Source organism: Callithrix jacchus, chromosome 16, assembly GCF_049354715.1.
Source record: "Callithrix jacchus isolate 240 chromosome 16, calJac240_pri, whole genome shotgun sequence".
NCBI classification, from domain to species: Eukaryota; Metazoa; Chordata; class Mammalia; order Primates; family Cebidae; genus Callithrix; species Callithrix jacchus.
In genome coordinates this window covers 79,304,775-79,317,056 of record NC_133517.1, presented here as the reverse complement: position 1 = coordinate 79,317,056, position 12,282 = coordinate 79,304,775, and the positions used below count along the sequence as shown (strand labels likewise).

Here is a 12,282-nt window from a genome sequence, read left to right as displayed (position 1 = left end):
TTTCTGTTCCATGTCCCCTCACAATAAATCCCAAAACTTAAGGCAGCCCAAGTGATTTTCTGTTCTTTGCAAGCTAAGGGCCTGCTGAATCAGCCAAGGGAGGCTACCCAGTAGCTGAGTTCCACTTACACAAGGTATTCCTCCAAATGTCACCCTTGACTGGTAAGGACTTAAAAGTCAACTGGAAAAGAGATCACCTGCATTATTAGAGCAGTCAACCAGGGAACCTGTCAGGGGAGTGTCTGACTGTCCCAGAAACCCCTCTCAACTGCTTCCACTCCTACCCCATGACACATGCAAGCCCCAGTTTGAAGACCCCTGTAGGTCTTTATAGAAACAATGGCTGGACTTCCAGGGTGCCTACCACAATTTCCTGAGGACTTAAGTATCAGAGTATAGGTAAGTTATTGCTGTGGCTTAGATAAGAAGAGCTAAGTTTCAAAACTAAATGAACCTCTATTGTTGATTAGAAAATGGCAGGAAGATTAGTTTAATAACACCACCACCCTGTAAAGCAGATTAACGTTTACAAGGTACAGCCTCACATATGTCACCTCATTTGATCCTCTTAACAACCCTATGAGACCAGTATTATGATCTCCATTTCCAGATGTGGAAACTGAGGCTGGGAAGTTAAAAACCTGGTCCAGGAATTTTTGGGGATCAGCTACTTTTGTGGTGCAGGGTCACAGGCTCTCCCTTCTAAATGGCTTCACAGACGACAAAAGGATGCACAAAAAGAGGCTGTGTAGCCCCACAAAGGCCTTGGTTTGCTGTCTCTTTTTAAATCACTTAGAATAGTGCCTCCTGTACACTTAGAATCCCAGGCCTTACTTAAATGCCCAGGGGTCAAAGCGACCTGTCCAAATTTACCTCCTATGGTCAATGGAGTCAACAGCCAAACAGAAAATAGAAACAAATGTCTTGATAAATAATACAATGACCTAGAAGGGTAGTAACATCTACCTAGGTAAGGCCTGCAGATTCTGAAGTCCCAGGCAAGGGTATGTGCACAGTGCATGGAGAGAAGTCTAGGGACATCTGCTCAGTTAGAGACCAGGGAGGATTTCGGCTGGAGCAAAAACAAAACTTCAAAGGGAACAAACAGTGGAGCTTCAAAGGCCCCCTGGCAGGACCAATTAACACCTACTAATGTTTATCTAGGCAGTCATTTAATGATGGCTACTTCACTAAATGGATGTTCACCTTAAAAACAGCTACAGCCCTGAATGGGATTGGAGTCGGGAGTAGGGAAGACAGGACAGAAGTTCTGTATTGTTTTGAGAGAGAGAGAGAGAGACCCTAAAAACATGCAACAAGGTGAAACTCATCACAGACTACTTCTAATGGGGGAAAAAAACACAAGATAAATATATAAGAAAGCTGGGTGTGGTAGCTCATGCCTATTGTAATCCCAGCACTTTGGGAGGCCAAAGCAGGCAGATTACCTGAAGTCAGAAGTTCGAGACCAGCCTGGCCAACATGGTGGAACCCCCATCTCTACTAAAAATACAAAAATTAGCTGGGCATGGTGGCACACACCTGTGATCCCACCTATTGAGAGGCTGAGGCAGGAGAATCCCTTGAACCCAGGAAGTGGAGGTTGCAGTGAGCTGGGATCACTCCACTGCACTCCAGCCTGGGTAACAGAGTGAGACTCTGTCTCAAAAAAAGTAATACTAACAATAAAGAAATAAAAAATATGTAAGAAAATATAAATGGTTAAACAAATTCTGGTCCAGCCATGGTTCAGGGAAAAAAAAAAATCACACATTAAAAATCCTATTTTCAAAACTATTTAGAACAGAAAAATGCTGTTGGATGTTAGGGAAGAAAAAAACATCCAAAAATATATTTAAAGGCTGACTTCAACTTTACAAAACCGACAGACTAGAATGGTAAGATGAACAGGCAGAAGTTTGTTGTTTGTAAAAGTAGCCCCAGCTCCAACACATACGTGCCTGGCACAAACAAGGAAATGTGTTGAATTCATTATTTACTCACCATTCATTAAATTACTATTTAATTTATCTATCCAAGGTACTTGGATATGCAGAGACAGAGCCATATAAGCATATATATGTGCTAGAACAGACTACCTCAAGGTTTACCAATAGTGGCTAGCACTTGTAACTGAACTAGGAGGGCCAGGCGCAGTGGCTTACACCTGTAATCCCAGCATTTGGGAGGCCAAGGCAGGCAAATCACAAACTCAGGAGATTGAAATCATCTTGGCGAACACGGTGAAACCCCAGCTCTACTAAAAGTACAAAAAATTAGCCAGTTGTGGTGGCATGCACCTGCAGTCCCAGCTACTGGAAGGCTGAGGCAGGAGAATTGCTTGAACCTGGGAGGCAGAAGGTGCAGTGAGCTGAGAGCATGCCATTGCACTCCAGCCTGAACTACAGAGCAAGACTCTATCACAAAAAAAAAAAAAAAAAAATGAATTAGGAAAGAAATTTAATTAAATATTCCGGTCTTCTGTATTTTCCCAATCTTCCACAAAGGCTATGTACACCTTCTTTTCTCTCTCTCTCTTCTTTTTTTTTTCCTCTGGAAGCCAAGGTCTTGCTTGGTCATCCAGGGTGGAGTGCAGTGGTACCATCATTGGTCACTGCAGCCTCAGTGTCCTGGACTCATGTAATCCTTGCACCTCAGTCTCCCAAGCAGCTGGGACTACAGGTGTGCACAATCATGCACAGCTAATTTTTTTTATCTTTAGTAAAGATAAGATCCTGCTATGTTACCTAGGCTAGTATGATCTAGAACTCCTGGGCTCAAGCAGTCTTCCACCTTGGCCTCCCAAAGTGCTAGAATTACAGGCATGAACTGTGCTCAGCCTGTATATAACGTTTATAATTTTTTAAGCACTGTTTTTCTTTAAAAGAGCCTTAGGCCCTGGAGGCACTGAGTGTGATATGTTCCAGAAACAGAATATTCCCATAGCCCTTTGATTTCTATTCTATTGGATCACGTCTACCTGGGGCAGCAGCATTCACTCTGAGCCCCATCCACCTGCAGCGACATCTCCAGGGTTCACTTTCACTTACAATCAAAGAGGGACACCCTGCCGGATGCTATCAGTAGGGGAAAGGTCATGCAGGTAGATTACTAATCAGCTTCGTCATCTTTCTTAGAAGAACCCTAAGAGAGAATTACAAGCAGAATCTACGTAGAAAAAATTGCAATGCCCCTTGAACAGAAGAGTTCAAGAAGTTAAGTGCTTAAAGGTCAGAATTAGGGGCCATCTTTATAACATCTCTGAGCTGAACTTTTTCCTCAGGAAACATGTTCATAAAGTAAAGCAATGTAAAAAAAAGGCCGATATACAAACACGCAACTCGGGCTTCACTTGTTAAAAATGAATATGTAACAGGTAGAAACTCTGTTTGATTCTTTAAGGGTGGTAACATTCTGTAGAAGTGAAGGGACTTTGGAATCTAAGTACCCTGGTAGGAACTCTGCCATTCACTCACTAGATGTGACACTGAGCTTGTTCCTTTACTGTCTTAGGGACCTACATTCTAATGTGTAATATAAGGATATAATCTAACTCACACTGTTGTTGAAACGTTATATGAACTAATGAGAGTAAATTCAAATAACAGGCACTCAACAAATCTTCTAGTTTGGAGGGAATCCCTGTCTATTACTGGAACTTGGTCAAGGTGGAAGAGCTTTTAAATAAAAACAATTACAGGTTGAATATCCATTATCTGAAATGAATCCTAGCTATCCCTTATCTAAAGAAAGTTAATTTAGCACAACCTGAAGCACATACAAGTTCCATGTAGGGGGCTGGCACACCTGTTCTGATGACGCAGCCACTGTGTACGACATTCACATCATGACCCCGAGAGAAAAAAATCCCACTATTTTTTCTTCCAGAGAGTGAAGGAAAGGCTAGGTAATTATTACATGGCAACAGCTACTTCTCAAACACCTTGTTCAGAAAATACCTTGTTTCAAATACACAACTTTAGGCTGAGAAGGACTTGACCTAAGATGCTTGAAATGCTTGAAATTAAAAGTGTTTCAAATTTTGGGTTATTTTCAGAGTTTGAGATATCCGCATTGTATACTTAGAGTTGGACATTCTTAATTCAAAAATCCAAAATCCAAAATGCTCATGTTGGTGGTCAAAAGTTTCAGATTTTGGAGCATTTCAAACCTTTGGATTAGGGAGGATCAGCCTGTAGTTATTAGGCTCATGGAAACATAAGCTTTCATGTTAATGTTTGAACGTGAAACAGGTCCAGGAGCCTGCAGAAGCCAATGACCACTTTGCCTCACCTGGTTCATTCTGAATGAATGAACGCAGTGCTGGAAAGTGAATGCAGTGAGGTAGCAATGAATATTCTTTTTTCGGTGAAAAGAACAGAGACCCTGGAGTCAGAAAAGCTGGGTTTTAGCTTCAGTTCAGCCATTTACAGGCTGCATAGCCTCAGGCAAGCCACCTTACCACTTTTTCCTCCGTTTACACACCAGCAACATAGCTGGAGAAGATACCTTCAAGACAGTTGTGAGCAAAGCGGCCAGGCCCTCTACCAAGCACAACTTCTGCTATCAAACTGGCATATTAAAGGTTACTATTGGCAGGTATTTCCAGCACTGTGTTCTGGGAAGGCAGATTGCCAGGCCTTCTGACAGAATGAACCATCACCACCTGCAGGTGTGGCATCACCCCTTTTGCCATCCAAAGCTGCTGTCACAGTCAGGGGGACCAAAGGTGGCCTCCTATCGGCAGGACCTGCCCAAACCTTAGTAGCAAGCCATTTTTTGTAGCGTAAACTCCTGAAGGCCCGTAGCTTAGGTCACAGGCTCCACTGGAAACCCTCATTTGTTACGCTGAATCCAGTAATAATACAAATGTCCCTAAAAGTAGCAAATAACACCCCAACCCTTATTCAGGGATTCCTTGTGATTGAGGTTCTCAGGCGCTCTCCAGAAAGCAGGTTTAGAAAAGGGTGAGAAAGGAAAGACAGAACAAGCATCTCAGTGTCAGAAGACAAACGAGCCAACTTCATAATTTTCCACAGGGCTGGCCCTACCTTATTTTTTAACTTTGTTAATTTGGTTTATTTTAGAAATGCTTTTGTACAACTGTGGGGAGAAAGGCACTAATATTTTACATTTAAAACCTGAGAATCTCAATTTCCACCTTTCATTTTGGAGAAGGAAAACATCTAAGGTCCACTGCTGGATCAGGAACTTGATCAAGGTGTCTGCTAATACAGTTTGAGATAATGAGGAAGAAAAGATAAAAGCATTTAGCATTATGACTTGTCTTGTGCATGTTTTCTTTTTCCTATAAGTGCACAGAATTCAACTTATTGTTCAGTGAATGCACAGCCTACTCCCTAAACCCCTTAGGGCCAAATTGAAAGGTTCAAAAAAAATTGCTTAGACTAAACAGCTCCACAGACCTACCCAACTAAGCAAACAGGCAAAATGTAAACTCCCAGAGCAACTGTTTGTAAGTCTGAGGATGCCCTCAGCAGGAGGTGTGCATCAGCCCCTGAAACCAAATAACAAATTGTGAATACGCTTTTATTTATTTACTTATCATTTATTTTTACAAAGGTGTCCTCCAAGTTTTTATCAGATTACTGAAGAATTCTACGAGAAATCCCATAGTAAACACCATTAATGAGAATCTCCTCGTGGCTGGTGAATTTTGAAGGGTGCCTGAGAGTAAAAATGAAAGGCAGCAGATCAAGGCAAAATTCAGGAGGCCTGCATTCTAGGGCTAGTCTTGTCACTAAACAGTTTTCTGGCCTTAGGCAAATCCCTGAAACATTCTGTCCCTCAGTTCTACATCTGTAAAAATCAGAATGTTGGAAGCCAAATGATCTCTTACCTTCAAGACCCTTAAAGATACCAGAATTGTGAGGTACAGTGTTAGCAAACAAGAACAAGGAAAATGTCAAAAAGATTTGCACACTATCTTCCCTGTTCCCAGAAAAGCTCTAAATATTCACTCTTGCTTTCCTTAAAGGGGGCCGAAGATAGAAGCCACCTCTTCTTTCCCTCTCTTTCTCCTATTTCAAATATCTGAACCTAAAGTTTCACAATAATGCCCTTTGTAGGGACATAAACTATGAAGTTCGTGGAAAAATAAAATAATCCTGTAAGGATGCATAAGCAGCTGAAAGAACATAAAATAGAATTTCTCTAAAGCATCATTACAAATCATCTAATTACTGCAGTGATTTTAGCTGGCATTATCCACGTGCGTTAAAATACATAATTGATTAAAAAATATGGGTATCATAAAAATTGATATTTTAATACATTCCTAGACATCTGGGTCAAAAAAATGACAAAATAAATTTATTTCCTATTAGAAAAGTCATTTTCCTTCATTCTATGTAGCTCTCCCATACCTTTGTAATCAATGTCTAATTTTCACAAAGGCACAGGTGAGACAGAAGTCCTTGCTCATTTAGCACTAAATCTTTGCCGACACATAATGTTCTATTTCACCAAAAGCAACAATTTCTTTGATACATTTGTATATACTCTATAGTATCCTAACTTGATCACTATACCATAAATTTTTAATATAATCATCAGACCCCATAAAGTCTGCTCCAGAGGAAACTTACAGGTAATTGCTTGAGGGAGCAAATTAAATTGAAGCTTTTTTTTCCCCCACATACACTTGCTAATAAATTAGATGAAAATTGATTGTGTTTTTACAAGCTATTACGAAGTAAGTGCTTAGAGCACCCCTGAAGCAGTCTAAAACCCACTCGACAAAACCCAAACTAATGCTCAAGGTGACTGACTAATCAGAAGTCACACCATGAGTCACTATGAGAAGCCAAACTTACATAGATCACGTCTACAGACCTAACTTCAATATTGCCTCCTCCTAAGGGGCTAGAGAGGCTGGCATATCTTGACTTGAGTAGTTCCACATCTCACGTTATCTAAGGCTGTCTTCCAGAAAGCATCTGTATAAGTAGCACAGTAGTTGCTCTTTCGCCAGAGCACAACACACATTGCTTGCTCTGCTAGCGTATCTCCAAATTTAAGAGTTCTTGCTTCATCTTCATGTGTTACAAAGGCAATAAAGTTTGTAAGCACCATTTCTCAAAGACAATTCTGCTAACCCCAGAGAAATGAGTCAAAACTCAGGTGTACCAGGTGAGTGAATGTAAACCTTTTGCAGCACCATCCCGGGCTATCATGCAAGTTTAGGGCTGGAAGGTATGCAACAGAGGAACATAATGAAAATCCAGAAGTGCCCCTCCTAAAGAGATCCCTGTTTGGGAGACAGAACAAACTTGCTTTTCTACTAAATGCCACTTTTCTGATCAGACCCAGTCTTGAGGTCTTGACCCCTAAACATAAACCAAAGTGTGGGTGTCATATTTCTTGGCCTGATCACAAAGAGCTAAAAAATTAGTTAAATTTAATTGGTAAACACTAAAGTTTTAAAGAAACCAACCCCTCCCTTCCTTCATTGCTGATCTCTAGAAAAGAGATGTTTCCATTCCACAGAAAACATAGAAACTTTATTTTGGGAATAAAAGGGTAAGAAATACTGTTCCCTAGGATGGAGAGTATTTTCCAAATAAATGTATAATTCAAATTTCCTTAGCTGAAATCTCAGCTTTAGCCCTTTAGAAGGATGAAGAATATCGTGATCCTTCCACAGCATTCCGTGAGACTGCTTTAGAAGACACTGAAAGGTTAGACTTCAACTCGAGTTACTCCACCATAAACCAAACAAAGAAATTCCTGAAAGGCTATAAGCATTTTTTTCTTAAAAGCACCCACAGAAATAGGTCAATGTAAATGTCGTATAAACAAAGCAGTTCATTACTAACCATAGTTTAGATGTCTTTTATGAGAAAATTGTAATCCATTGTAACTGCACATTCACACATAACTGCCCCTGAATGAGAGGAAAATATGGATTCATAATTGATCCTAGTCTCTGGCTTTTCTTATGCCTGAAAAACAAAAGGTATCCAGGGTTGGAAAGCAGAATCTGAGTGCCTGATACTTTCTCATTCACTCTCTATGATCAAGTCTTGGAGGACTTTAATTTCCCTTCCAATCACTCCTATAGAGGCCCTAGTGTCTGAGAAAATGCACAGACAACAATCAAACCTTTCATTTCAAGGCCAGTTTCCCACCATACCCCTTCCTGTTCCAATCAGGTTTGTGAAGCATTTCCCCTATTCTGCATTTCATGAATCAATTGCAAAATCTGCCAACCTCTGCCAGTTCCTCTTGTACTCAGCTGAGAGGTTCCCCTTCCTTCCCTGGGTAGCACAAGGCTGCTCTGGCTTTAAACTGGCGTAATGTGGAAATGCACTGTAGGAACTCACTAACTCTTTCACACTCTGATGTAAGTGAGAGTCTGGGCGGCAACCCCATCTACTAGGAAACTGGGCCACCGAGCTCAGGGTAAAGCAGACTTGTGGAATCTAGCTTTGACTCCAAATCCCCTGTGTCAGTTACTGTCACTGGGAAGGAAAAAGGAAGAGTGAAAAGGGCTACAAAGTAACCAATTCAGTCACTTAGCAACTGGACAAAACTTGCCTCACTACAGAGGGTAAGGAGGCATCTCACACCCATTCAAAGAGTAACAGTCTACAATTTATATGCAAATAGATAAAGACAAAAGAGAATGGGAAATCTAAATTAGCAACTGGAGTTTAGACAGTGGGACTGAAGCCCAGATTAAAAAAAAAGTTTCTCCTAGGAAAGAGACAGGACATGTACAGAAATGAATGAATGAATAAATGAATGAATGAATGAGTGCATGCATGCATGCAAAGCCACAGGCCCAACAAGTTTACAATCTCCCTTTATAAAAGTCAATGCCATGGGGGAGAGAGGAAAGGGCCACACAGATAAAATTTAAACACTTCCACAGCTAACATGAATTACAGGCTTACAGAAAATGTGAACTTGGGAAAACTCCTGGGAAAGTAGGTACCCCCACTCACCAGAAAAGCAAACAAAAGCATCACTCTTGGTGGAAAGTCTCTGGACTTTTGATAGATCACAGCCTCTTTGGGTCTCTAAACACCTTCAGAAACACCCTCCAATACCCATGCCTGAAATGCACTTACTAAACTTGGATCAAACCCCGACTTTTAGCAGGAGACACTCCGCCCTGAAGGTTTTCTAAGCAAGAGGGAGACATTGTCATCTACTTGGCTCGGGAAGGTGCTCCAGGCTTTTCAGTTTGCCCGAGGAGCTCCAACTCTCCCAGCCTCTAGCTGCACACCTGAACCGGATTTGCTCAATTCCAGGCTCAAAGTGGGAAGAGGATTGAGGGCTCATCCGCCCCCACCCCATTCCCCAACTTCACACCTGGACCAAGGCCGGCAGGGCCCAAGGCTGACTCGCAAAGACACGCCAGCCCAGACACTTACTTCTCATACTCGGTGTTGTCTCTGTCACAGCGAGAATCCTTGTGCTTTTGCCAGTCTTTGCCATGCTTGCAGGTGGTGAGGAGAACAACGTCCTCCCCGTTATGGACGTGATATAAGGCATTCCTGGTGTCTGACCCTATCCCTGTCAGGTACCTCTTCCCCTTGAATACCAGCATATACTTCCTGAGAGGAGGGATAGTGTTGAACTTCAAAAACCCCCTCTCCCCTCCTGTCCTGGGGTGATCCTTAGAAAAGAGGGGAATAGAAACATCAAAGTTGGGTCGGAAGTTTTCAGTACTGATGCTGGCTTTGGCCAGCATCGCCTGGCCGATGTCAAACCCCACGTCCTCGGTGTAGTCAGGCCAAGTGCCGGAATATAAATTAAAAATTAAATGATTCCTACCATTGTTCCACAAGTGGAGACTCTGCACTTTGGATCTCAAATTGTGCACATACTGAGGTGACAACTGGTCTCTGTCTAAAGTATCCAGACTCAGGACAAAGAGGCACGCCTGGCTGGGGTCCGAGGTGTAGAACCTGGAGCCCTCGATGGCCGCTAGAATGTTTTGGTAACTTTCGGCGATTTTCTCCCCTTTTTGCTGCGGGTATACGTAGACTTTGAAGCCGTTTTTCTTGCAAAGGGCGAAATCGAAGCAGGACTCCATGCGGCACTTCTTGCCTTTGTAGATGCTCGAGTTGGCATCTCGCTTCTGCCGGGGGGACATGTGCACGCTGGAATCCTCGTTTTCCAATTGATCCCAAGGAACGAAGGGGCGCAGAGCGTCCGGGAAGCGGGGCCAGAAACGATCCGGACTGGGGTGGTGCAAGCCATTCCGACCGCTGTGCTCTTCTCTCCGGCTGTGGCTCCTCGATGCCCTAAACTGCAAGCCTCCGAAATAAAACAAAAGGGCGAGACAAGAGCCAGCTGAGAGCAGGATGAAATAGCGTTTTTTGGCCTGCATGTGTCCTGCCTGGGTCAAGAGGATTGTAAATAAACACAAGAATCACCCAAGTTTCCCAATCAACACTTTCAGCTCCAGTCCGCCATCTTCCCGCCTGTAAAGACTTCAAACTCTCCGCTTCCACCTTCTCTGGATGCCTTTCCCCAAGCCGTGGACTGATCCAGCGCATGTGGGCGATTTCTTTAACTTTCTCCCCTTCGGTCTTTCATCTTCGGGTTGCACGATGCACGGGAGAGAGCGGGGCTGAATATTTCGCACCCAGGGCGGGCGAGCAGCGGACTATAATTTTCTTGCATGCAACAAGACGGAGGAAAAGAAAGAGAGAGGGGAGGAAAAAAAAAAAAAAAAAGCTCCCGATACCCAATCAATGGCAAGGCGAAGTGATTGCCTTGCCTCTCGGATTCCTCTCGGCAGCGTGGAAAACGAGCCCCGGGAAGGCAACTTCAACTCATCCACCACTCTCCGTGCAGAGCACTCCGGTTCCCACGAGTCGGCCGATCCCGGGTTCAGCCGGCTAGTGCATCCTGCAGCTGGGGCGCCGTAACCTCACAAATCCCTGCATCTCTCTTTATTCCCTTCTGCAGCGGCTCCAAGACTCCGGCGGTGTTTACTCCTGCGCTCGCGGGGCCGGCCCCCGGGACGCGCGGCGGCCGGGGCTGGAGGTGGCAGCGGCGGCGGCGGCGCTGGGTGGCGGCAGCGGCGGCGCGTCCTCCCCGCGGGCAGTGCCGGCCCCGAGCGGCGCTTCGCAGGCCCCCGCGCGATCGCTGCCGACCGCCGCGTTCGGTCGCCGACTGTTACCCGGTTCTGAATGTTACACTTACACATTCCATTCCCGACACGACAGCGCTGACCTCATCCATCCACGCAGCCCGCGCTGCCATTGGCCGAGCGTCACGTCCGGGGGGGGCGGTGCTTCCGCTGCGCCCATTCATAACCCCCGGCCGCGGGCTGAGGCGCCGGCGCGGCGTCGGGGGAGCGGGGGACACGGGGAGCCGGGACTTCCCGGGCTGCGCGCGGCCGGCGGGTGGGCAGGTGGAGCGCGGGGCGGCCCGGGGCGAGTCCCGTGGCCCCGCGGCGAGTCCAGGCCAAAATCTCGGCCTGCGCCGCGCCGGGGACCGGAGGCGCCTGCGGAAACGAGGCGGCCCGGGAAGGAGGAACCGGCGGGGGCCCTGTGCTTCGCAGCCCCGGGCGCCTTGGAGAATCCGGTCTCCTGGGCTGTCGGAACGCCTAGAGAAGGATGCTTTGAAAGTGGGAAGCAGGGAGGAAAGAAAGACTTCATAGAAAGCGACTGCCGATCCGAAAGCTGCCTCTCCCAACCCTCTTCCACTCTCCGAGACCCAATATTTCAATTTTCTGCTAAGCATTAAAACAGTCTCCCCTTACCCCTCCCTTACAAAGCACATCTTTTTCTTAAACCAAGGAGACACCCCAATCCCCAACAATAAAGAGTAATTATTACAATCAAGAGGAATTGTTGCAATTCTTCATGCCTGCCTCTGTGTGCTAAGAGTATAAGACAGCTATCCTAAATCCTCATTATCTACTTAGGCAGCCTTGCCTGAACCCCCTCTTGTCTATTGTGAAGAAAGCTTCCAAGAGATCCAATCAGAGAAAAAAGATTTTCTAATGGCTGCAGAGAAATCGGTTAACTTAAGCTTGCCCCAGTCCTCAGAATGATGTTACTCTCTTGGTGGTGCTGGTGCTGGTGCTGGTGAAGGAAGGATGACTGGTAGAATTGCAAACTGTCCCAGCATTAGAAGGGAAACTTACATCAGGAAAGTGACCTTATTTACAGTTAGTGCCAAAAGGTTGGACCTTCCCTCATTGACCTCCCAACTTCCTGACCCCAAGCTCCTGCCAACCCCAGTGGAAGAACTTCATTGGATAACTCAGGTAACTGACCAGCAGTCCCGCTAAAG

At 44.8% G+C, this 12,282-nt stretch overlaps 1 protein-coding gene across 1 annotated transcript in view; it reads right to left on the bottom strand.

Annotated features, from left to right (window-relative positions):
• Positions 1 to 11,176, bottom strand: part of EXT1 (exostosin glycosyltransferase 1) — a 309,139-nt gene extending 297,963 nt beyond the window's left edge. Inside the window, exon 1 of the mRNA XM_035276628.3 lies at positions 9,402 to 11,176. Within this exon, the coding sequence (XP_035132519.1) occupies positions 9,402 to 10,363 (962 nt within the window). The 5' untranslated portion in view covers positions 10,364 to 11,176. The remainder of the gene's footprint in view (positions 1 to 9,401) is intronic.
• Positions 11,177 to 12,282: the final 1,106 nt, after the last annotated feature.